Below are 25097 nucleotides of genomic sequence, written 5' to 3' on the forward strand. Positions count from 1 at the left end.
CAGTGGTTTGTAGTTCTCCTTGAAGAGGTCCTTCACTTCCCTTGTTAGCTGTATTCCTGGGTATTTTATTCTCTTTGTAGCAATTGCAAATGGGAATTTATTCACATGATTTGGCTCTCTGCTTGTCTGTTTTTGGTGTATAGGAATACTTGTGATTTTGGCATATTGATTTTGTATCCTGAGACTTTGCTGAAGTTGCTTATCAGCTTAATGAAGCTTTTAGGCCAAGATGATGGGGTTTTCTAGATATAGGATCATGTCATCTGCAAACAGAAACAGTTTGACTTCCTCTATTCCTACTTGAATAGGCTTTATTTCTTTCTCTTGCCTGATTGGCCTGGCCAGAACTTCTAATACTGTGTTGAATAGAAGTGCTGAGAGAGGGCATCCTTGTCTTGTGCTGGTTTTCAAGGGAAATGCTTCCAGCTTTTTGCCCATAAAGTATGATATTGGCTGTGGGTTTGTCATAAATGACTCTTATTATTTTGAGGTATGTTCCATCAATACCTAGTTTATTCAGCTTTTAACATGAAGGGATGTTGAATTTTATCAAAAGACTTTTCTGTGTCTATTGAGATAATCATGTGTTTTTTGTCTTTAGTTCTGTTTATGTGATGAATTACATTTATTGATTTGTATATGTTGAACCAGGCTTGTGTCCTGGGGATGAAGTGAACTTGATTGTGGTGGATATGCTTTTTGATGTGCTGCTGGATTCTGTTTGCCAGTATTTTACTGAGGATTTTTGCATTGATGTTCATCAGGGATGTTGGCCTGATGTTTTCTTTTTTGTTGTTGTATCTCTGCCAGGTTTCGGTATCAGGATGATGCTGGCCTCCTAAAATGAGTTAGGGAGAAGTCCCTCCTTTTCAATTATTTGCAATAGTTTCAGAAGAAATGGTACCAGCTCCTCTTTGTACCTCTGGTAGAGTTCAGCTGGTAGGCTATTTAATACTGCCTCAATTTCAGAACTTGTTGTTGATCTATTCATGAATTTAACTTCTTCCTGGTTCGGTCTTGGGAGGGTATATGTGTCTAGGAATTTATCCATTTCTTCTAGATTTTCTCATTTATTTGCATAGAGATGTCTATAAATAACAAATAATATGTCTATAAATAATACTGTAAGGTATTCTCTGATGGTTGTTTGTATTTCTGTGGGGCCAGTGGTGATATCCCCTTTGTCATTTTTTATTGTGTCTATTTGATTCTTCTCCCTTTTATCCTTTATTGGTTTAGCTAGTAGTCTATTTTATTAACTTTTGAAAAAACAGCTCCTGGATTTGTTGATTTTCTAAAGTTTTTTGGTATGTGTATCTATCTCCTTCAGTTCCAGCTCCTTGGTTATTTCTTGTTTTCTGCTAGCTTTGGGATTTGTTTGCTCTTGGTTCTCTAGTTCTTTTAGTTGTGATATTAGGGTGTCAATTTGAGATCTTTCTGGCTTTTTGATGTGGGCATTTAGTGCTATAAATTTCCCTCTTAACACTGCTTTAGCTGTGTCCCAGATATTCTGGCTCATTGTCTCTTTTTTCTCACTGGTTTCAAAGAACTTCTTGATTTCTACCTTAATTTCATGATTTGCCCAGGAGTCATTGAGGAGCACATTGTTCAGTTTCCATGTAGTTGCTGTGGTTTTGAGTGAGTTTCTTAATCTTGAGTTCTTATTTGATTGTGCTGTGATCTGAGGGACTGTTGGTTGTGATTTCAGTTCTTTTGCCTTTGCTGAGGACTGTTTTACTTCCAGTTATGTGATTGATTTTAGAGTAAGTGCCATGTGGCACTGAGAAGAATGTGTATTCTGTTGTTTATGGGTGGAGAGTTCTGTAGATATCTATCAGATTCACTTGATCCAGGGCTGAGTTCAAGTCCTAAATATCCTTGTTAATTTTCTGTCTCAATGATCTATCTAATATTGACAGTGGGTGATAAAGTCTCCCACTATTATTGTCTGGGAATCTAAATCTCTTTGTAGGTCTCTAAGAACTTGTTTTATGAATCTGGGTGCTCTGGTACTGGGTGCATATATATTTAGGATAGTTAGCTCTTCTTGTTGAATTGATCCTTTTACCATTATATAATGTCCTTCTTTGTATTTTTTGATGTTTGTTGGTTTAAAGTCTGTTTTGTTAAAAATTGCGGCCAGGCGCGGTGGCTCATGCATGTAATCCCAACACTTTGGGAGGCTGAGGCGGGCGGATCACGAGGTCAAGAGATTGAGACCATCCTGGCTAACATTGTGAAACCCCGTCTCTACTAAAAATACAAAAAATTAGCCAGGCATGGTGGTGGGTGCCTGCAGTTCCAACTACTCTGGAGGCTGAGGCAGGAGAATGGTGTGAACCTAGGAGGCAGAGCTTGCAGTGAGCCAAGATCACGCCACTGCACTCCAGCCTGGGCGACAGAGTGAGACTCCATATCAAAAAAATAAAATAAAATGCAACCCCTGCTTTTTACTGCTTTCCATTGCTTGGTAAGTTTTCTTCCATCCCTTTATTTTGAGCCTATATGTGCCTTTGCACATGAGATGGTTCTCTTGAATACAGCACACCACTGGCTCTTGACTGTTTATCCAGCTTGCCGTTCTGTGTCTTTTAATCGGGGCATTTAGCTCATTTACGTTTAAAGTTAATATTTTTAGGTGTGAATTTGATTCTGTCATCATGATGCTAGCTGGTTATTTCACAGACTTGTTTATGTCATTGCTTCATAGTGTCATTGGTCTTTGTACTTCAGTGTGTTTTTGTAGTGGCTGTTAACAGTTTTTCCTTTCCATATTTAGTGCTTCCTTCAGGAGCTCTTGCAAGGCAGGCCTGGTAGTGACAAATTCCTTCAGTATTTGCTTGTCAGAAAAGGATCTTATTTCTCCTTCACTTATGAAGTTTAGTTTGGCCAGATAGGAAATTCTGGGTTGCAAATGCTTTTCTTTTTTTTTTTCTTTTTTTTTTTTTTGAGATGGAGTCTCGCTCTGTCACCCAGGCTGGAGTGCAGTGGCCGGATCTCAGCTCACTGCAAGCTCCACCTCCCGGGTTTACGCCATTCTCCTGCCTCAGCCTCCCGAGTAGCTGGGACTACAGGCGCCTGCCACCTCGCCCGGCTAGTTTTTTTGGTATTTTTTTTTAGTAGAGACGGGGTTTCACGGTATTAGCCAGGATAGTCTTGATCTCCTGACCTCGTGATCCGCCCGTCTCAGCTTCCCAAAGTGCTGGGATTACAGGCTTGAGCCACCGCGCCCGGCCGCAAATGCTTTTCTTTAAGAATGTTGAATATTGGCCCCCAATCTCTTGTGGCTTGTAGGGTTTCTGCAAAGAGGTCTGCTGTTAGTCTGATGGGCTTCCCTTTGTAGGTGACCTGGCCTTTGTCTCTGGCTGCCCTTAACATTTTTTCCTTCATTTTGACCTTGGAGAATCAGATGGTTATGTGTCTTGGGGTTGATCTTTTCATGGAGTATTTTACTGGGGTTCTCTGGATTTCCTGAATTTGAATGTTGGGCCTATCTTGTTAGGCTGGGGTAGTTCTGTTGGATGATATCTTGAAGTATGTTTTTTCAACTTGGTTCCATTGTCCCCCTCTCTTTCAGGTATCACAGTTATTCATTAGTTTAGTCTTTTTACATAATCCCATAGTTCTTGGAGCTTTTGTTTGTTCCTTTCATTGTTTTTGCTCTAATCTTGTCTGTCTGTCTTATTTCAGCAAGATAGTCTTCAAGTTCTGAAATTCTTTCCTCTGCTTGGTCTATTTGGTTATTGGTACTTGTGGTTGCATTGTGAAGTTCTCATGTTGTGTTTTTCAACTCCATCAGTATGGGGGGAACCTGCCCCCAATATTTCAACGTAGATTCTTTCTATTTTCCATAAGTGTTGGTGAGCTGAGAAATAAAGAAAGACAGTACAAAGAGAGGAATTTTACAGCTGGGCCTGAGGGGGTGACATCACATATCAGTAGGACCGTGATGCCCACCTGAGTCTCAGACCAGCAAGTTTTTATTAAGGGTTTCAAAAGGGGAGGGGGTGTAAGAACAGGGAGTAGGTACAAAGATCACGTGCTTCAAAGGGCAAAAAGCAGAACTACTAATAAGGGTCTAACAAAGATCACAAGGCAAAGGGCAAAAGCAGAACTACTGATAAGAGTTCAACAAAGATCACAAGGCAAAGGGCAAAAGCAGAACCACTGATGAGGATCTATTTTCAGCAGTGCACATATTGTCTTGATAAACATCTTAAACAACAGAAAACAGAGTTCGAGAACAGAGAACCGGTCCGACCACAAATTTACCAGGGCAGTTTTCCCAATCCTAGTAAGCCTGAGGGTACTGCAGGAGACCAGGGCATATCTCAGTCCTTATCTCAACTGCACAAGACAGATATTCCCAGAGCGGCCATTTATAGACCTCCCCCTAGGAATGCATTCCTTTCCCAGGGTATTAATATTAATATTCCTTGCTAGGAAAAGAATTTAGCGATATCTCTCCTACTTGCATGTCCATTTATAGGCTGTCTACAAGAAGAAAAATATGGCTCTTTTTGCCTGACCCCACAGGCAGTCAGACCTTATGGTTGTCTTCCCTTGTTCCCCAAAAATCGCTGTTATTCTGTTCTTTTTCAAGGTGCACTGATTTCATATTGTTCAAACACACATGTTTTACAATCAATTTGTACAGTTAACACAATTATTACAGTGGTCCTGAGGTGATGTACATCCTCAGCTTACAAAGATAACAGGATTAGGAGATTAAATTAAAGACAGGCATAAGAAATTATAAAAGTATTATTTGGGAACTGATAAATGTCCATATTAAAATGAAATCTTCACAATTTATGTTCCTCTGCTGCGGGTCCAGCTGGTTCCTCCGTTCGGGGTCCCTGACTTCCCATAACACATCAGGTCGTTTATGTTCCTCTCTAACGTGGTTATTCTGGTAAACAGCTCCTGTAATGTTTTATCATGGTTCTTAGCTTCTTTGCATTGGGTTAGAACATGGTTCTTTAGCTCAGTGAAGTTCATCATTACCCACATTCTGAAGCCTACTTCTGTCAATTCATCCATCTTGGCCTCCGCCCAGTTCTGTGCCCTTGCTGAAGAAGTGTTGTGATCACTTGGAGGAGAAGAGGCACTCTGGCTTTTTGAGCTTTCAGCATTTTTTTGTTGATTCTTTCTCATCTTAATGAGTTTATCAACTTTGATCTTTGAGGCTGCTGACCTTTAGATGGGGTTTTTATGGGGACTTTTTTGTTGATGCTGTTGTTGCTGTTGCTTCCTGTTTGTTTTTCTTTTAACAGTCAGGGTACTCTTCCATAGGGCTGCTGCAGTTTGCTTGGGGTCCACTCCAGATCCTAGTCACCTGGGTCCCTCCTGCACATGGAGGTATCACCAATGGAGGCTGCAGAACAGCAAAGATGGCTGCCTGCCCCTTCCTCTGGGAGCTCTGTCCCAGAGGGGCACCAACCTGATGTCAGTGGGAACGCTCTCATATATTAGACTTTCAATAGCAATGTCTAATGGCAACTGCCCAGTATGCACAGGACACCAGCACCAAGAACAGAAATTATTCAGCTGGCTGCAGCGGCTCACACTTGCAATCCCAGCACTTTGGGAGGCTGAGGCGGGTGGATCACCTGAGGTCAGGAGTTCGAGACAAGCATGACCAACATGGCGAAACCCTGTCTCTACTAAAAATACAAAATTAGCTGGGTGTGATGCTGCACATTCAATTTTAGCTCACATGATATATATAAAGAATGAACGAATTTCTTATAGCAGAATTGGAAGCAAGGGTGTAAGAATACTTTGGGAAGGATCAGAAAGACTGATATTAAAAATGTATATCTGCCTCTTTATTCGAGTCCCTGTAGCTGATCACTAGCTCTCTGGAGTACTTCTAAAGTCAGAAGTCACTGTGTCTCATGTTGTATCACCTAGTAATGGACAAAGAAACTAAGACAGGGATTAAAGTTATGACTGGTATTACTCCGCTTTTCATCTGCTGTGTTGAAAGCCAACTTATCATTTTTCACATTATTGTATACATCTAAAACATGTTATAAACGAAGACTGGAAGTGAACACTGAAAAACTGAGAAAGTTTTAGTTGTTGCAGGTAATGCAATTATGGTTCAAATTTTTCTTTATTTTTGTCTATTGTTATTGTTTTGTTTATGCAGTACAGAAAAGAGTCACAACTCTTTCTTTCTTAGCTAAGTTCACATTACTCTCTGATGTGGAATGTTTTCCAAGCAAATTCCTGTTCCTCAGGAAATTTGAGCTATTGTGAACTCTGCTCTGCCTTCTAAAACAACATAGCAATAATTAGATGTCTTTAAACCTCTTAAGGAAGGATAATTGCTTAAGGAATGATCACTGTCTTGGCTATAGAAAGTTCACTATGAATTTGTTCTCAGTGTTAAACATACAGCAGAATATTTTCTGTATCTTTTAATATTGCTTATTAAATACTAGTAGAAAATTTACTATATGGTCACTGACACGTTTTGTCAAGGTTCTACCTCCAGTGACTCCCCAGCAAATGCCTATGTATAGGAAGAAAAAACGCTCTTTCTTTTTATATCATTCACATGAGTTTATTAGAAAATTTTGAATCAATTACACCCAATTGCAATTAAATTTCTCCAATTTATCATGCTATACCTTGCTTGAGTAGTCAAAGAGGACATAGTATACAAAATATATAACACAAGGATAGTTTGAGTAATATAGTGGAAAGACTATATCACAAGATTGGAAACACCCTGGGATCAAGATCAAATTCGAATGATTTGCAAAGCTATGGGACCTTGTGGTGTAACACCTGGATTATGCATTATGTTAGAAATGGTTTGTGAAGGAATTTGTCAATTTTGTAGCTTGTTTTATTTAGGCTCTGCACAGAGCATCTATACTGTATGATTATTCACTTTGTTTATCTTGTGCAGCTGTTTGCTAGAGAACCATAAGGAAGGGTTTTGAAAACAATTAATTTTTTTTTTGAGATGGAGTTTCACTCTGTTGCCCAGGCTGAAGTGAAGTGGCACAATCTCGGTTCACTGCAATCTCCGCCCCCCGAGTTCAAGTGAATCTCTTGCCTCAGCCTCCCAGGTAGCTGGGATTATAGGCGTTTGCCACCATGCCTGGCTAATTTTTGCATTTTTCATAGAGATGGGGTTTTGCCATGTTGGCCAGGCTGGTCTCGAACTCCTGACCTCAGGTGATCCGCCCGCCTCAGCCTCCCAAAGTGCTAGAATTACAGGTGTGAGCCACCGCACCTGGCCAGAAAAGCCTCTTTTAAGATATCAAGAGTTGGATATATGGTTACAACTACTAACAGAAAAAAAAATTATACAGTTATTTTTAAATGGAAAGTAATCCATCCACATTCTTTTCTTGCATTGGAAAAAATGGCAGCTGTCTGAGAAATAATAAGCACATGCCTTGTGAGATGGCTAACAGGAATAGAGAAAAGAACCCTGGAAATGGGGATAAAAAGAGATGTACAGAAGTGGAATAGTCAAGAGAAAGCTGTTTCAGAATTAATAGATAATCCAAAATAGGAATTACCAACATTCACATAATAGAGATTCAAGTATTAATATAATTTAGTTTAGGTTACATTCTTGGTTTATCCCAAGAGTTATGAACTACTGTTTGCTGCTGTTTTTTTTCCCCTTCTGCAAGGATTTTATTGTTGTTTCATTTTGTTTTGTTTTATTTGCTATTTTGCTGTTTGGGATCACTTCTAGTCTATATCAATCAGGTTTAAAAACTTGAACTGATTTTGCTGTTATCATATAAAACTTCTAATGGGAGAAATTGTTAATACAGATAGAATATCTGGAATTTTTCTGATTCTAACCTTCTTTTAACTCATTTTTAGTTTATTATTTATATTCTGCCTATTTGGCAATATTTTCATGGTTTAAAATTTTTCTTAGTTAAAATATTTTTGTAATCACTAGTTCTATTTATAGCTTCAGTGCACTGCATATATTTTATGCAATACAATACAGGTAATGGAAACTCTGAAGACATTTAGTTGCTCCAGCCATACACCAATTTGCTCATGTTGTTTTTACTGTTGGTCCATTCCAGAAAATGGTAAATATACAGGAACATGCAGAGGATAACAAATATCCATGTTTCTGACACATCTCAAATTGCACGTGTCCAAAACTGTACCCTTGATCTCCCCAAAGCTGTTCTACTTGCAGCCTTCCCAATCACAGCTGATGACATCTCCATCCTTCCAGTTGCTCAGGCCAAAAGCCTTGGAATCCTCCTTAATACATCTTTCTCTCACTCCACATACAATTCATGAGCAAATGCAATGGCCTTTATTTTCAGAATGCATCCTAACTTTTTCCTAATCCATTTTCTCTCACCTGGTTCACTGCAGTAGCCTTCTACCTCGGCTCCCTGCTTCTGCCCTTGCTCCCTACAGTTTTCTTCACACTGCAGCCAGAGTGATTGGCTTACAGTGTAAGTCAGATCAACCAACTTCATTGCAATTGCCCCCATTTCTCCCAGAGCAAAAGCCAAGATCCTCCATGCTGCCTCTCTGCTCCCATCTCCTGACACTCTTGCCTTGCTTAGTTCTTTCTAGGCATAGGGCTACTCAGTATATATTCTTGAAGTAAGGCAGGAACAACCCATGTTTGTATTAAAGGACATTGAGGTTGTCTCCCCAGTTCACTTTGCAACTCACTTTAATGTGACTTCTATCCTCACTGTTCCACTAAACTGCTAACATAAAGGTCTCTAATGACTTTCATGTGACCTAATCGAATAGCTACTTCTCTGTCCTTGTCTTACTCAGTCCTTCTCTCCTATCACTCAACTAGCACATATTCTGATTCTAGAAATATGGAAATAATTAAAAGAAAGAAAAACCTATGTCTCTGCGGGATGTACATTCTAGTGGGGGGAAGAAATAAATAAACAAGGTGACAAGTACTATGGAGAAAATTGCAGCAGGGAAGAAGAATTAAGGGTATTGGAGTAGGTTTCCATTTTAAATAGGCTGATCTGTGGGAACTCTATTGAAAAGGTGACTCAGTCTTGAGTAGATTTTTTTTTTTTTTTTTTTTTTTGAGACAGAGTGTTGCTCTGTCACCCAGGCTGGAGTGCAGTGGCGTGATCTCGGCTTACTGCAAGCTCCGCGTCTCGAGTTCACGCCATTCTCCTGCCTCAGCCTCCCGAGTAGCTGGGACTACAGGCACCTGCCACCATGCCCGGCTAATTTTTTTTATACTTTTAATAGAGACGGGGTTTCACCATGTTAGCCAGGATGGTCTCAATTTCCTGACCTTGTGATCCACCTGCCTCAGCCTCCCAAAGTGCAGGATTACAGGTGTGAGCCACCGCGCCCAGCCTTGAGTAGAAATTTTAAAGAGGAGAAGGAGCAAGTCAAGTGGAAGAGCATTCCAGGAGAGGGAATAATCAGTGCAAATGCCTTGAAGTAAGAATGTGCTGAGAGAAAGAATGGATGAGATCACCTAGGGGTGACTGGAGACTGAGCCCAAGGGTCATCTGTCATTGGGGCAGGGAAATGAGAAGGAACCTGCAAAAGAGGTAGAACAGGAGTGGCCAGTGAGAGAGGAGGAAACACTCTCCCTTCCTAGAGTTAGAAACACCATTTTCTCTTGGTTTTCCTCCTACCTCATATCTCTTTTGAGTCCTGTTTGTGGACTCCTCTACATCCTCTATAATAATATACTGTATGTGCCAGTTAATTTCCAGAAGAGGATTAGAGTATAATATGACACTAGGTGTGCATATATGCTAGAACTATGAGTGAACCCAAGCCCAGAAAAAATAGACTTAGTAGGAATTTAAGGTAGAAGGAGTAGAACTGAGAGACTCCACAGGTCAGGGTCCAAGTGCCAAAGGAGTGTGGTAGATTCCAGGTTAGGCATCAGTAACCAAAGTCTATTTATTAGTATAACAGGGCTTGAGGCAAAAAGTATGGGTTGCAGAGAAAACTATGAAGGGCTACGTAAAGAGCCAGGTTATTTCAGATTCTTTCCAAATAATGGTGAACAGAACAGGGCCCATTTCCCAGGGAGAGAAGCTGACAGGAATCAGGTATAAAGTAGACCCTAGCATTGACTTGACTACAGAATGAGACTCCCACTCCTCTGGCATGAATAACTGTGGACCCAGGTGAATTGAAGGAGGCATATTCACCTCGGTTTCCTAAAAGGACTAGGTGCTCGGTCTAGTCACCACATGGGGCTATTCCAGGGTGTACTATCTGATAACATCACAGAAGTGGACCAAGATCTTCATCCTCAGGCAAGAGCAATTTCAAGGATTTCTAGGCAGCACTGGTTTGTAAGGCAAGAGGTCTTGGTACCTTGCTCACTTAGGCCCTTTGTTTGATACTGCAGAAGTGGCATCCCTGCACACTGCAGATAGCTAGGAACTGCTTCCAAATTGCTGGGATGGGGCTAAGACAGGAGGAAGGACTGGAAAACTTAAATGTTACTATCAACTAAAATTCTTTTAACTTCATTTTCACTTCTCACCCATTCTATATATATATGTGGGTATTTTTTTAAGATCCAAGTGCAAGACTCTGTTAACCTTCATCTTATTCATTTGGGACCCTATCTCTAGTCTGTCAAGAAAATTAATGTTTCTGATTATATTTAATGTATTCATTATCCTTTCCAATGGGTACGTTATTCACGTGCTCAGTGAACATGTCCTCTACAACATTTCCATTGATAGATAAAGATGAACAAGAAGATTAAGAATATAACCCTGCAGCGTATCACCAGAAGCCTCCCAGCAGGTCAACACATTAATCCTTAGCCTTTGGTTATGAGTCATTCGAACAGTTTCTAATTTACCCAGTTGTTCTTAAGTAAGCCCATATTTCCTCAATAAGTGAGGGAGAAGTGAGGGAAAAGATCAAGATGAGAAAGAAGTAGGCTTGGTAAGCCATGCCAAGGAGTTTACACACTATGTATAGTCAATGAGGGTCCATTTAATGGTTTTAAACAGTGGAGGGAGATGGTCACAGTCTTATATTAATGGGTCTGTGCAACCTCCTTAGTTTGTTCTTCATTAATTGCCATTCTTTCATCTTTTGAATATAATTTAAAATGTGAGCTCATAAAGTAACTAGAAAAGTAAAACAAACTAAAGAGATGTCACATGCCTTTCTAGTTCCACCTACCTCCTTGACTTGATGTGCTTGCCCTTTCTTCACTACTTTCATCTGGCAAATTTCTATACATCCTTCACATTTAACCTGTAGATCGCCATATCAAGTCATATGTTCATACTAAAGTATTTCATGAAAGATACATACATACCAGTATATATTTAACACGTTCCATGTCCACCTACAAACTTCCTTTCTTTTTCCTATGAGTATTATTGGCCTTGAAATGTTGGAGTTCTGTCTTGTAAAGAGTCCTTTGTAGGCCTTACTTTGTGGCTAATTCATCCCTGCTTTTCAATAACTGTTCTTTAGGTTTTCCACACTCTTTGGTCTGTCATACTTTATCACTAGCAGCCCCTTCACAAATACATTTTCCTCTTTTTCTTTGCATCTGGCATTTCGCATTCCTTTCAGGTGATGCTTATTAAATATTAATATAATATTTACTTTAGGGGGCTACTTGTTCTCATGGTACTATTATGTTAGGAGAGCAATTAAATACTAATTAATTTTTAACTGTTTATTTTCTTTTAAAATTCATAGGTTCCAACTCCATTGGGAGCTTCTTCTCTAATGGCACCTCAACCCATTGTTCATACCCAGCAAGGCCTAAGGACCAGTAGTCCTTCCACTCCATCCCCAGAACATCAGGTACATTTGGGTTGTTGTTGCTAAGCGCCTTGGCAAAGATAGGCAATCAGTGGAGGCAGGATCAGTGTTATAATGGAGTTTTGCAACATAGCCATCTTTTGTGTACTGTTGGTCTCTCATAGAAGAAAGCCTAATTGTAACATTTTCATCATCATAGAAAGACACCGAACTGTGCAGACCTGGTACAGACCTTTATAAACTTGTGTTGTTAAGCCTCAACTGCTTCTTATATTTATTCAGCCATCCTTTTATTCATTCATTTGTTTATTCATTCGACAAACCCAACTGTAATTAGTATTGGAGAAATGGCTAACCCAGTCTGGAGATTTCAAGGATGACTTACCAGAGAACTGATACTTAAGTTTAATGATAATATTTAAAAATAGACAGAGTTGGCCGGGCGCGGTGGCTCACGCCTGTAATCCCAGCACTTTGGGAGGCCGAGGCGGGCGGATCACAAGGTCAGGAGATCGAGACCACGGTGAAACCCCGTCTCTACTAAAAATACAAAAAAAATTAGCCGGGCGCGGTTGTGGGCGCCTGTAGTCCCAGCTACTCGGGAGGCTGAGGCAGGAGAATGGCGTGAACCCGGGAGGCGGAGCTTGCAGTGAGCCGAGATCGCGCCACTGCACTCCAGCCTGGGCAACAGAGCGAGACTCCGTCTCAAAAAAAAAAAAAAAAAAAAAAAAAATAGACAGAGTTAACAGAGTGAGAAAGGATGCTCCAGATAAACATATACGCAGAGAGGGAAGTACAAAGCACCATGGGAACTCAAAGAAGAGAACGATTAATTTAGTAAAGGAAGCTTGCAAGTACTAAATGATAAAGAAAATTTCAAATAGTAGATGTATAGTGGATAGAAGAAGTTTGGCATTACAGGCAGGAAGAATAGGTTGAACAAAGAAGTGGAAGTAGGCAGTGGTAATGTGAGGGAGTATAGCTGAAGTGTATGGGAGAGTGTCATGATCCAGGTGTCCACTGTCTCAGAGTATTGTATTCTAGAAGACTTTACAAGGTTTCTTCTTTCAGTCTTCAACTGATGTGCTGAGCCCCCTGATACCTGAACATTTGTTTTAGGAGGACTGACGAAGCTTCAGGTGTTAGATAATGAGAAAAATGGAGTGACAATTTACTTCCTTCCTGTTCTCATAGCAAGGCTGGTGGCATCATTTTTTTTCATTTTAAGTTTATTTATTATTATTATTATTATTATTATACTTTAAGTTCTAGGGTACACGTGCACAACGTGCAGGTTTGTTACATATGTATACTTGTGCCATGTTGCTGTGCTGCACCCAGTAACTCGTCATTTACATTAGGTATGTCTCCTAATGCTATCCCCTCCCCCACTCCCCACAATAGGACCTGGTGTGTGATGACCCCTTCCTGTGTCCAAGTGATCTCATTATTCAATTCCCACCTATGAGTGAGAACATGCGGTGGTTTTCTGTTCTTGCGATAGTTTGCTGAGAATGATGGTTTCCAGCTGCATCCATGTCCCTACAAAGGACACAAACTCATCCTTTTTTATGGCTGCATAGTATTCCATGGTGTATATGTGCCACATTTTCTCAATCCAGTCTGTCACTGATGGACATTTGGGTTGATTCCAAGTCTTTGCTATTGTGAATAGTGCCGCAATGAACATACATGTGCATGTGTCTTTATAGCAGCATGATTTATAATCCTTTGGGTGGCATCATTTTGCCAAAATGGATTTCCTGAGCAGAGTCTCCAGACTCCCACCATGTAATTGCTGTAGCTGCTCTCTAGGCAACAGCAAGAGCAATGGTTGCCTATGATTTCTTGTCTTGGGCGGGGAGGGTGATCCCTGAGTAACATAAGCTCACCTTGGCATGGGAAATTTCATCAAATATTCTGGTCTCTGCTGGCTTGGCTTTCTTGAAACTATAATGTGCCCACACACCGTTATTTTTGAGCCATCATCTGTAAACAGAAACTACAATATGTGAAAGGTGATGAATTTTTTTAGAGATTAGCAATTCCAAAATCCTCTTTAGGAAGAGGAAATGGAGGCCCTAAGAGAGATGACTTCCAAGGTTTCTTGGCTTCAAATCCATAATTTTTTCCAATGTGTGGGCAAAAGCAGGCCTTCCATGCAAGGTGGATTCCCACTACACTTAGTGTCTCTGGCACTTAGCATTGACTGTCTTGCCCAGCTAGGTGGTTTTTCATGTGAGTGTCTTAGTTTCTTAACTAGATTTATTATCTCCAGTTATACACTGCATCGAATTCTTCTAGTGTAACTTATCTTCACTACCTCAATGTTGAGCACATTGTACATGCTCCACAAACATTTGTTGCTTGATTGATTCACACAGTCAATAAATAATGACAAAGCTGCTATGTATCAGGCTCAGTGTGAGGCCCAGAGAAACAAAGGCAAGAGAAACAAGTCCCTACCCCTAATAATTTATAGGCTGATAGAGGCACTCATCTCAGCTTCTCTTTTTCTTTGGTACTGACATCAGACATTTTAGAGTCAAGTTGAAAAGAGTTGGTCATATTTTTGGGCTTTCATATTTCAAGGCATTTCAACATATCCACAAATAGCAGGCCCAGTGAGCTGTGCAATATCATGGGGCTCCAATGTTTTAGGAGCTTTGGTCCTGAGCCAGACTGAATGCCCTCTCTTATCTATATATGTGAAGAATAGCCCTTCTTCCTCCCCAGGAGGCTGTGAGGGATTTAAAACAGATGTCTATCTGAGGGATCCTGCAGATCTCCCATGCTATCAGGAGGCTGTGTGATTTCTCCCCATCATGAGGCCTTTATCATGACATGTTATGGCTCATGTCTCAAACCCCTGAGTTTCTTATTCTGTGCCATATCCATGCCTTTCAATTATCAGGACAGTAGCTGAAATTTATTGAGGGCTTACTAGGTACTAGGCACAGTATCAAGTATGTTATATGTGTAATTCCATTCAATCTACTTAATAATATGTGCCCAAAGCCCCATTATTATGGTTATTTTACAATGGAGAAAACTGAGACACTGTTAAAGTAACTAACCTAATATCCCATAGCCAATAAATAATCAAGCTTGACTGCAAAGTACATGCTCTTAGCCTTAACCATTATGCTGAATGCACCATCTCTCCCAATTATTATCCAGGAAACCTTGTGACTGGGAATTTACCATGGCTTATACTGAAGGTCTTCGTGTAGCCTGAGGAGTCCGGCCCAAAGAAGATTCAGGAACATGAAAGCAGAGTTCAAACCTTTTTACATCCATGCTTTTTATTGGGTTTGGTGGGAAAGGAAGAGCTTGGGTGGACATAGGGGCAGAGGTATTTGGAGGGGTGTAATTACTCACCTTGGGGCCCAAGATCAGGTTTTCTAAATTGAGAACTGCATAGTTACGGAAGGAACCCGGAGGACCCAGTGGGATTTAGTGACAACCATGGGATGCAGAATTAATACTAGTGCCCTGATGACTCACCAGAGGTCGTAGTCAAAATGTATTAGCACTAGAAGTGAGTCTGGAGATCCTCTAGTCCAAAGCTCACATTTCACATGTGAGGACACTGAGCTAGATAGGTGAAGACACTTGTCTAATGAGGCACAGCCTGTTAATGACAGGGTTAAACTAGAACCCAGGTTCTAGGGCCTATTACGCAGTGGCAAGCCTAGGAATGGATTCTGGAAATAAAGCAGGGTAATGTCTGGGAGTCCCCAGGGCCATCATTCTGGCTGATGAGGTGGTGGGGTCAGGTTGCAGAAGGGTTAGTTGCCTGGAACAAAGGACCTCTCCACATCACCTTGGATAAATAACGTCAGTCCCAGGAAAAAGGAAATCACATTGCCACATTTTACCTTGTCTAGGAAAATCCTACCTTGTCCTCTCTTGTATAAACAGAACAAAAACACGGAAGATACAATAACAATACACAGTGAGAACACCACCAGCACATTCAGCAACCCAGGGTAGTGAGTATGGAGGCCCATTGGCATGTCTGGAAATAGAAGAAACATGTATTCTGACTTACTAGGAAATAGCCCCAAGAGGCTGGGACAGCTTAGCATGCAGGAGCACTATCACAATTGAGAGCCCTCCAGGGGAGTTCCAAAGCACCTAGGGGAAACTGCACTTTCTGCTCTCAGAAGTCAGGATTAGAAACTGAATCAGAAGGTCGAGCAGAGGCTGTCTCAGAACATCCTGAAATGCTTGGCATCTCTCTGAAGGCCTTGGGCTCTTTCCCAGTGGGCTTCCTGAGAGGAAATGACCCCAGTGACCAGGCTCAGGAAAAAGGAGACACATTCCCCCAGCCTCAGGATTTGCAGCTCTTCGGAGTAATTTCAGAGGCTTGTGGAGATTGGGACAGAACCTGTTACCTGCACAGAGCAAACATGGAGTGAGAGTTGTGGGTTCCCAGCTGTACAAATTTAAGTCAGCTCTTGGTCCTCTGAGTTATGGAAGTTGCTAAGGATATCACCCTCTTCTTCCAGGGAACTCCGATTGCATATCACATCATTTTCTTCCTTCTCTGCAGAGCACATTAGTGTGACATTTGCAGGTACTATTCGCTGAAGTCATTAAACTCTGGCTTCCCAAAATATGAGCCAGTGGTGCACTAGAGCTGGCTTGTATCAGCTTGTGAGAACCAATTGTTAAATTTCTAGAAATTCTGCAAGATGGTTGTTAAACACAGTCATCATTCAAAATTAAATTATAAAAATTTACAATTAAATTATTTTAAAAGCAAAGGTAATAAATATTCAAAATTTATCACCTTCTAATTATTTTTTGACATTTGAATGTTACCTGTGCTCTTGAGGTTATTTACGTCGATTTTATCTGTATGCTACTGGGCATGTCTTCCCAACTCGACATGGATTGAAATCAGCCATTGCGAGAGTATCTACGCAACAGAAATTGGTAGATGCTACAAACTACGGCTTGATCTATGTTTGTAACTCTAGACTTGAAAGCAATGGAGAAAATGTTACTAATGCAGATTCAGCTTAAAAGTGAGTTGTGTCTGTAGCCATTATTGTGAATAGCACCAAAAAATGAGGCAATATTTTTCTGGTATTTGAAAACCATTATCCAATTCAGCAAGTAAGTCACTCACATTGTTGACGAATGATCCAAGTACCAATATAAAAATAATTGTTGAATTACTTTTTTTATTACTTAACATAAATGAATATATCAACCAACATTTATGTCAGAACTACACTAGTTCATCAATTGCAACTATAGGTTGTCTAGGGAGATATGTATTTGGCAAAAATCAAAAGCATCCTGCCAGAATTGGTTATACGGAATTTATGATAAAGAGTATTGTATATTTTATTATCATTTATGAAATTGTGTGCTATACACCTTTTATATCAATACAATTTATAATAAATACCTACCCCCTTTCTAAAGAGAATTAGTTGAACATTTATCAGCACAACACTATGTGAAATGATTTTTTTAAAGTTGTTCTGTTTCCTGCTGTATGCATATTTTCTTTACATTTTGTTTTGTTTTGTTTCAAAAGTGTCCATGGTGAAAAACTACAACCTTTTAAAGTCTGTTTTAAAAAATGCTTTTACTAAAGCAATCTAAAGATAAGCTGTAAAAAGTGTGGCCTACTGAAGGGTTACTAAAGATCAATCATATTTAAGATCAGGTAATAGCTAGATTTGGATCTGGCAAAAGAAATTTCTTTTCTTTTCTTTCTTTCTTTCTTTTTTTTTTTGCCAAGAGATAAGAAAATGACCACCTATAGAGTTGATAAGCTTAGTGTACTCTTGGAAAAGCTGCTGTAGCCATGGCAGGAAGGAAATAGAGGAGTTAGAAAGAATTGGTATACAACTTTCTAATTAAGAGAAGACTAGAAAGGAAATACATTCAGCAGTATAAATAAGGGAATCTTCTGTTTGTACCTGTAAGGGAGTAAAACACGAGTGATAAGTTGATAAGGCTTTTGGCTCCAAAAGAAAAACCTGGCCCGAAGTGTCAAATCATATATCTCTTAGAGGGATTTATTCCAGATTAGAATTAGTGATAATTTGGAGAACTATTTCCTAAAGTTTGAAGTAAGTCCTTGATTAGTTTTAATAATGATTCATATAGATAGGGATCAGTGAAGTTGAACCAAATTTGCATGTGTGTCTGATATTTCAATGTTTTTCTGTAGAAACATTACCTACTTTTCCAAAACAAAAAAATTTTTTGGAAGGCATTGAGGTGGGGGAAAGTGGTGAAGAATAGAGTTCCCATATACTTTTCTCTCCAGGAACAGAGACATTATCTCACAAAGCTGCTGACCAGAAAAAGTCAGAGTCATGGTTAGCTAACATGTCTTCATCCTCCCAAGCCAAATCGCATAGAAGCCACTGGAGAACTAGTTTGGAATTCCGGCTTCACTACTATGTAGTTGTAGGATTTTGGAGAAGCTGTACAGGTTCACTGAGCTTTAGTTTCCTCATTCACAATATGACGATACCAATTTCTTCCTCATATTATATATAAGGACATATCTATGTCTATATGCTTGATCGTACATTATCTGTGTAGATAAACCGGTAACAGTGATTGCCTCTGAGAAGAGAGACTTACTTTCCGTTGCATAATTCTTAGGCTCATGGTAGAATTTGTGCAAGTGGATGAAGCACTGCCTCACTGGAAAACACTCCAGTGAAAGAAGAGAAAGGACAGAAAACAGCCCGAGGAATAATTACTTGGTTCTGTATGACACATGTGCTTTTAAAGGGTTGTAGTGTAGGATGACATTGGGTAAGTCCATGGTCCTAGAAGCCTAGGTGGAGTTCTTAGGATTTTGTATGTAGACTATGAAGTTTTGGAAACGTTTGAGCTGGAGAGAAGACATTCTGTTCAAAGGTGGCTTTCAGGAAAGGCTGGTGCGACAGGCAGGGTATTTATTAGAATGAGGCCAGTGACCACTCTGAAACAGACACAAAGTAAGTTCCCTTCAAGGGGCAGAAAGCTCCCTGGGATGGTGAGACCAGAAAGGCACAGAGGCTGAACCCTCGTGATGGAGCTAGGTCCCAGGTTCGCTAGCATCCGAGAGGGGGATTGGGTCGCTCCAGAGGCCATTGTGAAGGCTGCTGCCAGTTCTAGGGTCGGGGTGGGGTCAGGCTAGGTCCCTATTCCTAGGGCTTTAGCACCGCTCACTCACAAATCCCCTTTTCCCAGGAGGGCCTAAGGGTTTTTCCTGTCGCTCTAGCTTCTCTTCCGCGGCCCTTCCACGCTTGTCACTTACCTGAGGGCAGCCAATGAGCACCTACAGGTTGGGCTACTTTCGGCCATAGGAGAACGGGGGCTTATGGGGGACCCTCCCTGCGCACCAATGAATGTGCATGGAGAGGCGGGCCTGCAAGTGCTAACAAGCCAATCACGGAATCCCGGCGGCCGGCGGCCCGGGAGGCAGTCGCGCGCTCGCATCCCCAAGATGGCGGCCGCTAAGGACAGTTGTGGCAAAGGAGAAATGGCCACAGGGAATGGGCGGCGGCTCCACCTGGGGATTCCTGAGGCCGTCTTTGTGGTAAGAGGCACGCTGTTACCTGGCATCTTGGCTTGAGGCCGCGGACTGCCCCTTTCTTCCCGGCTCCCACCCAGGCCTCGATTGTTGGAAGGAGCTGAGCTAAATGTTCAGGGAGGGGGCGCTCGGTCTGCTCTCACTCTTCGCACCTGGATAGATTGAGCTCTGCTGGGGCCCGCCCGGAAGAAACGTAGCTCGAGAAGGCCCTAGAAGAGAACGGGGTTTGGGGCCGGAGCGAGGGGCGAGGGGCGGAGGGCGGCGGGTCAGGGCGGCCTGAGGGACCTCCGGGCTGCCGCCGGTTTTCGTCCCCCTGCTGGTTGGAAAAGGGGAGGTGGTGAGGAGCTCGACTCAGCATGGATGCTGGAGAGACAGTACAATGAATAGGCAGAACAGCCAATGCTAAGATGTGAAAACGGAATATCACCTTGTCTGTTGAAGGAATGCAGTGGTCTGTTGCCTCGGGGAAAATGGAAGAAGAGACCGATGGGAAAGTAGGATGATAGGGTGAGAGTGTAAAGTCCTTCTGTGTTTTGCTAAAGAATTGAGGTTTTTCCGGTAGGCAACGGGCTGTCATCAGAAGGCCTTTCGTTTTAGGTACATCATTCTGACAACTTAGTGGAGAATGAATTGTTGAGAGAGGAGACTGAACCCTCGTGATGGCGCTAGGTCCCAGGTTCGCTAGCGTCCGAGAGGGGATCGGGTCGCTCCAGAGGCCGTTCTGGAGGGCGCTGCCTGTTCTGGGTGGCTTTAAAAATTTTTCGTTTTGTTTATTTAATTTAGAAATAGTAGTTGAAAACTATCTGACTAATGAGAGAAAACGTCTGACTGGCCCTCCAGGCCAGGTCATCTGTCTGTCCCCACTTAGCTACTATAAAATCTTCATGGAAGTTTCTCAACCGTTTGTTTTGTACCTTACCTTACCTCTGCCTTTTTCACTAACCACGTCTTATATCCTAAAGACTCATTTATTTATACCACACTTGATATTGTATATTTGCATTTGCTGATTGAATTTCGTAATTGTTTGGTTATTGTTTTGTGTTTTTATGAGCTGTGTCATTTATTTCTCTACATTGACCTATTATCATAACAAAGAATAAAATTTGTTGAGTGCCGGGCACTTTCTTAATTTTACAAAACTCGAGGTGGTAGCTACTGTTATGCCCGTTTTTTAGATGATAAAACTGAGGTACGGGGCCCTTGGCCCTTGAGTAACTTGCCCAGGCCACACAGGATATAAGTGAGGAATCCAGGATTTGAACTTGGGCAATCTGTGGAGGTCCAGACCGGCGGCTTACCCTTCATGCTCTGCTACTGGGTAGTGTAAGTAGCAGAGAGTTCTCATGCATCGCCCCACTCCTCCTGGTCATAGCACAGTGCCTGACACATAGTATAAGTTCAAACTGGGTGTCTAATTGAATTTCCATAGTGCCTTAAATGTTACATTCATAGTGCTCAGCTAGAGATGGCCTCAGAAATCTAACTCGGGAGGAGACACTTTATCTGAGGGCTTTATAATGTCTTAAAATGCTTTTTCCCTACAATGTCATGGTTATTTTTTTCTAGACCTTAAAATTTCTACCTGCATAATGTAATAAGCAACTCAAATTTTATATAACTGTTTTTGTTTCTAAACTATTAATAATTGAAGTGACATGGTATTGTAGAAATATTATCGGCCCTGAGTTTCTTTAACTGAAATAGGGATGACAATACTTAGAGAGTTGTTATGGGAAACAGAGGACATGCTTGCAGTATTGCAGTGTAGTAGGTGTCAAATAGATATTAATGTTCATGGTGATAGGAGGCAATGTACCATAGTGGTTAGAAGTCAGACCTAGTCCATTCCCCAACCCCACTGAGGCAGTAATTTGTTTTCTTTCTCTGCTTGAATTGTTCTTTCACCCTTGTCCATTTCATGACCTCTTCATCTTTCCACATCTAGTTCAGCTATCATCCCCCTGTAGTTTTTGCTGACCTCTACCCCAAAACAAAATCCCTGGCACTTTGTGTTCCTGTGGCACATTATGCTATAGATAGGTGTCACGTACTCTTATAGGCATCTCACCTATGCTAATTTCTGGTGATGAAAAGGTACTTGTACAGATGATGAGGAGATTGAGGCAAAGAGAGGTTAATTAACTTCCCTAAGGTCAACTCATCTAGTGAGTGGTGAAGCCAGGATTCAAACCAGGCACCTCCTGTCTCTTAACCACAGCCTATGCTGCTATAGTTAATTCTTGCTGAACTCCAGCACCTAATAACATGTATCATGTGCTAGAAACTTACACTTCTTTCTCTTCCCTCCAGTGACCCTTCTAGGAAGATGGCATCTCTCTTTTACATACAGAACTCAGCCTCACCTTTTCAATTTCCTTTACTGTCTCTAGTTTGATGGCTTCGTAGTTCACTCCCTTGCTGTGTTTCTCTTCCTTTTTCTTCCTTATTTCAGCTAAGATATTCTCTGGTAGCTAATAAATATGGATAAGAATAATGATTTGAAGATCTTAAAAGCTATAAGATAATTGAAGTTACTTATAATAAAGAACTAGACTTCTGTAAAGTACTAGACAGCTCTTGTAGCATCTTTTTAAGTTTCCATATATTTTCATCTTGTTTCTGATTCTTATCTAATTAACTAGCCTTTCTTCAAGGATCAGCATGTGGTATAAAAATATTTTAACGTCAGTTTTACTGCTTTTCTTTTGATCAGTTATTTCTGTTACAAAAGATTATTCTGTTTGCCTTTTAGATTTACTTTGTTTCAGTTATTTGATACTGAAGGAAGCATTTGTGGATTGCCTTGGGAACCCAGTAACCATATTTAGTATGATTTCTATGGCAAAACTTGTTGAATTAAAAATAAGTAATAAAATTGATAATCTTGACATACAACCTGTAAAATCATTTTGTGAATAGGATGCATGAATAGGCAATGTATTTGATTGTTAGTATTTTCATATTTACTACTAGGGATGCATGGGAAATGCATAAATGGTGGGCAAAGTCATTCTTCTTTTCCTATTTATAAATAAAAAATGAAGAGGAAAGTGAAAGAATAAGTTAGCTATATAATATATATATACGGTCTGAAATTGTCTCTAACTTTTTATAACTACAAGTTGAGCATCCTAAATCTGAAAATCTGAAATCCAGAATGCTCTAAAATCCAAAACTTTTTGAACACCAATATAATGCTCAAAGGAAATGCTCATTGGAGCATGTTTGACTTTGGATGTTTGGCTTGGGGATGCTCAACTGGTATAATGTAAATATTCCAAAATCAAAAAAAAAAATCTAAAATCCAAAACAATTCTGGTCCCAGGCATTTTAGATAAGGATGCTTAACCTGTACTTTTAGTTAAAAACAAACCTTTGGAGGAAAAGCTGTTTTTCTTTTATGTTTTAAAAACAAAGCAGTCAAAAAATCTGATGAGTGGCATGAATTCTAAAATTTGTAAAGTATTATTTCTGATATTAAAGGAAGATGTAGATTCCTTCATGAAACAGCCTGGGAATGAGACTGCAGATACAGTATTAAAGAAGTTGGATGAACAGTACCAGAAGTATAAGTTTATGGAACTCAACCTTGCTCAAAAGAAAAGAAGGTAAGTGTAAAACTTTCTAAGTTTTGAAAATCGTATATGGCTTGAACTTTAAAAAAATTGAGATATAATTTACATATGATAAAATATTCAGATATCAAGTCCTCCAAGGTGGCTGTACCATATGAAATTCCCACCAGCAATGTACAAGAGTTCCAGTTCCATATCCTTGCCAACACTTGGTATTGCCAGTCTAAATGTGGTTTTGAAAACATAATAGAATGGTTATTAAAGACTGTATTCCAAAGCTTTCAAAATCATAACATCTTATATGTCTAGTTTATCCTTCTAATTTTGCCAACAAGATTAGAGACCCACAGGGTCTGGGGCACAAGACTTAATTAGTTATGAAATCCCAAGATTTCATAACTAATAGGCATAGGAAAAAAGGTATCCTTACTCTCAACTCTTTATTTCCCTACATAATTTTATATAGCTTATAAAGTCAATTCACTGTAATAAATATTTGTAGATCTCTGTTTTGTACATGTGCCAGCATTCTTCTGTGAGATAAATATTTATGGAATGCCAGCTAGATGCCACATACTGTTTTGGGTGAAATAACATCCAGTATCTGCTTTCAACAAGGACACAGGACTGGGCATGGTGGCTCAAACCTGTAATTCCAGCACTTTGGGAGGCTGAGGTGGGAGGATCTCTTGAGTCCAGGAGTTCAAGACTAGCCTGGGCAACTTAGGGAGACCCTGTCTCTACAAATAATTAAAAAATAATTAGGCTGGGCGCGGTGGCTTGTGCCTGTAATCCCAGCACTTTGGGAGGCTGAAGTGGGCGGATTGCCTGAGCTCAGGAGTTTGAAACCACCCTGGGCAACATGGTGAAACCCCCGTCTCTACTAAAATACAAAAAAATTAGCCGGGCATGGTGGCACGGGCTTGTAATCCCAGCTACTCGGGAGGCTGAGTTGGGAGAATCCCTTGAGCCCGGGAGGTGGAGGTTGCAGTGAGCCGAGATTGCGCCACTGCACTCCATCTTGGGCAACAGAGTGAGACACTGTCTCAAAAAAAATAATAATAATAATAATTAGCTGGGTATGGTGGCATGCACCTGTGGTCACAGCTACTCTGGAGGCTAAGGTGGGAGGATCACCTGAACCCAGGACGTTGAGGCTGCAGTGAGATGTGATCATGCCCCTGCACTCCAGCCTGGGCAACAGTGCGAGATCCAGTCTAAAAAGCAAACAAACCACACAAAAAACCAGGGACACAGGTTGGGGGGAAATTATAGGTATATAAATAAAATTAGCACACAAAGTAGAGCAGTGGAGGTACTTCGGTACAAAGTAATGAGTTACAGGGGATGGTAACTCATTACTTTGTACCAAAACACCTCATTAATCTGGAGGGGCCAAGGAGGTTCAGAGGAAGCTTCTAAGAGGAACAGATACCTGTGTAGAATTTCAAAGATTAGTTATGAGTTTGGAGGCAGACTAAAGTGAGGAAGGGTGGTCTGGGCATAAGGCACCATTTATGCAAAGGTACAGAAGTTTGTAGATGTATTTTCTCATTTGATTTTGGTGACAGTTGTAGAAATTTGAATATGTACTTTGTATTAGATGAGATGAAAAGTCATTGACATGGAAAGATGGAGGGTGTAAATGGACAGAAGCAAGATAGAAATCATTAAGAACAGTATACTCTTATTTTGGAAAAAAATGTATATATGCACAGGAGTATCTAGAGAAGTCCACACTAAAGGCATATTAACAGTGGTAATCTCTGGGTAGTTAGAATATGGCATTTTTCTTGTTTTTGCTTATCTGTATTCTTAATTTTTTACAATGTACATGTACTGCTTTTGTGATAGTAAAAGTTTATTTGAAAAAGAAAAAGCCATTGGATTTGAGATCATCTACAGGGAGGTTACAGATAGAGAAGAAAATGTGCCTTGGGGTGGGGTGCAGTGGTTCATGCCTGTAATCCCAGCACTTTGGGAGGCTGAGGTGGGCAGATCACTTGAGCCCAGGAGTTCAAGACCAGTGTGGACAACGTGGCAAAACCCTATATCTACAAAAATTAGCTAGGTGTGGTGGTGCATGCCTATAGTTCCAGCTACTAGGGAAGCTGAGGTGAGAGTATTGCTTAAGCCAGGGAGGTTGAGGCTGCAGTCAGCTGTGAGTGTGCCACTGCACTCCAGCCTGGGCA

General features: G+C 40.7%; 1 protein-coding gene across 3 annotated transcripts in view; it reads left to right on the forward strand.

Moving 5' to 3' along the window:
• The first annotated feature begins 5960 nt into the window (after positions 1 to 5960).
• Positions 5961 to 25097, forward strand: part of VBP1 (VHL binding protein 1) — a 36049-nt gene continuing 16912 nt past the window's right edge. Inside the window, exons 1-3 of one of the 3 annotated variants that reach the window (XM_077989012.1) lie at positions 5961 to 6093; positions 11701 to 11808; positions 22814 to 22938. In XM_077989012.1, the coding sequence (XP_077845138.1) occupies positions 11731 to 11808; positions 22814 to 22938 (203 nt within the window). In that variant the 5' untranslated portion in view covers positions 5961 to 6093; positions 11701 to 11730. Of the gene's footprint in view, positions 6094 to 11700; positions 11809 to 19123; positions 19334 to 22813; positions 22939 to 25097 lie in introns of those variants that run through there. The other 2 variants (XM_001098746.4, XM_028842502.2) reach the window with 2 other exon arrangements.

Source organism: Macaca mulatta, chromosome X (genome assembly GCF_049350105.2).
Source record: "Macaca mulatta isolate MMU2019108-1 chromosome X, T2T-MMU8v2.0, whole genome shotgun sequence".
NCBI classification, from domain to species: Eukaryota; Metazoa; Chordata; class Mammalia; order Primates; family Cercopithecidae; genus Macaca; species Macaca mulatta.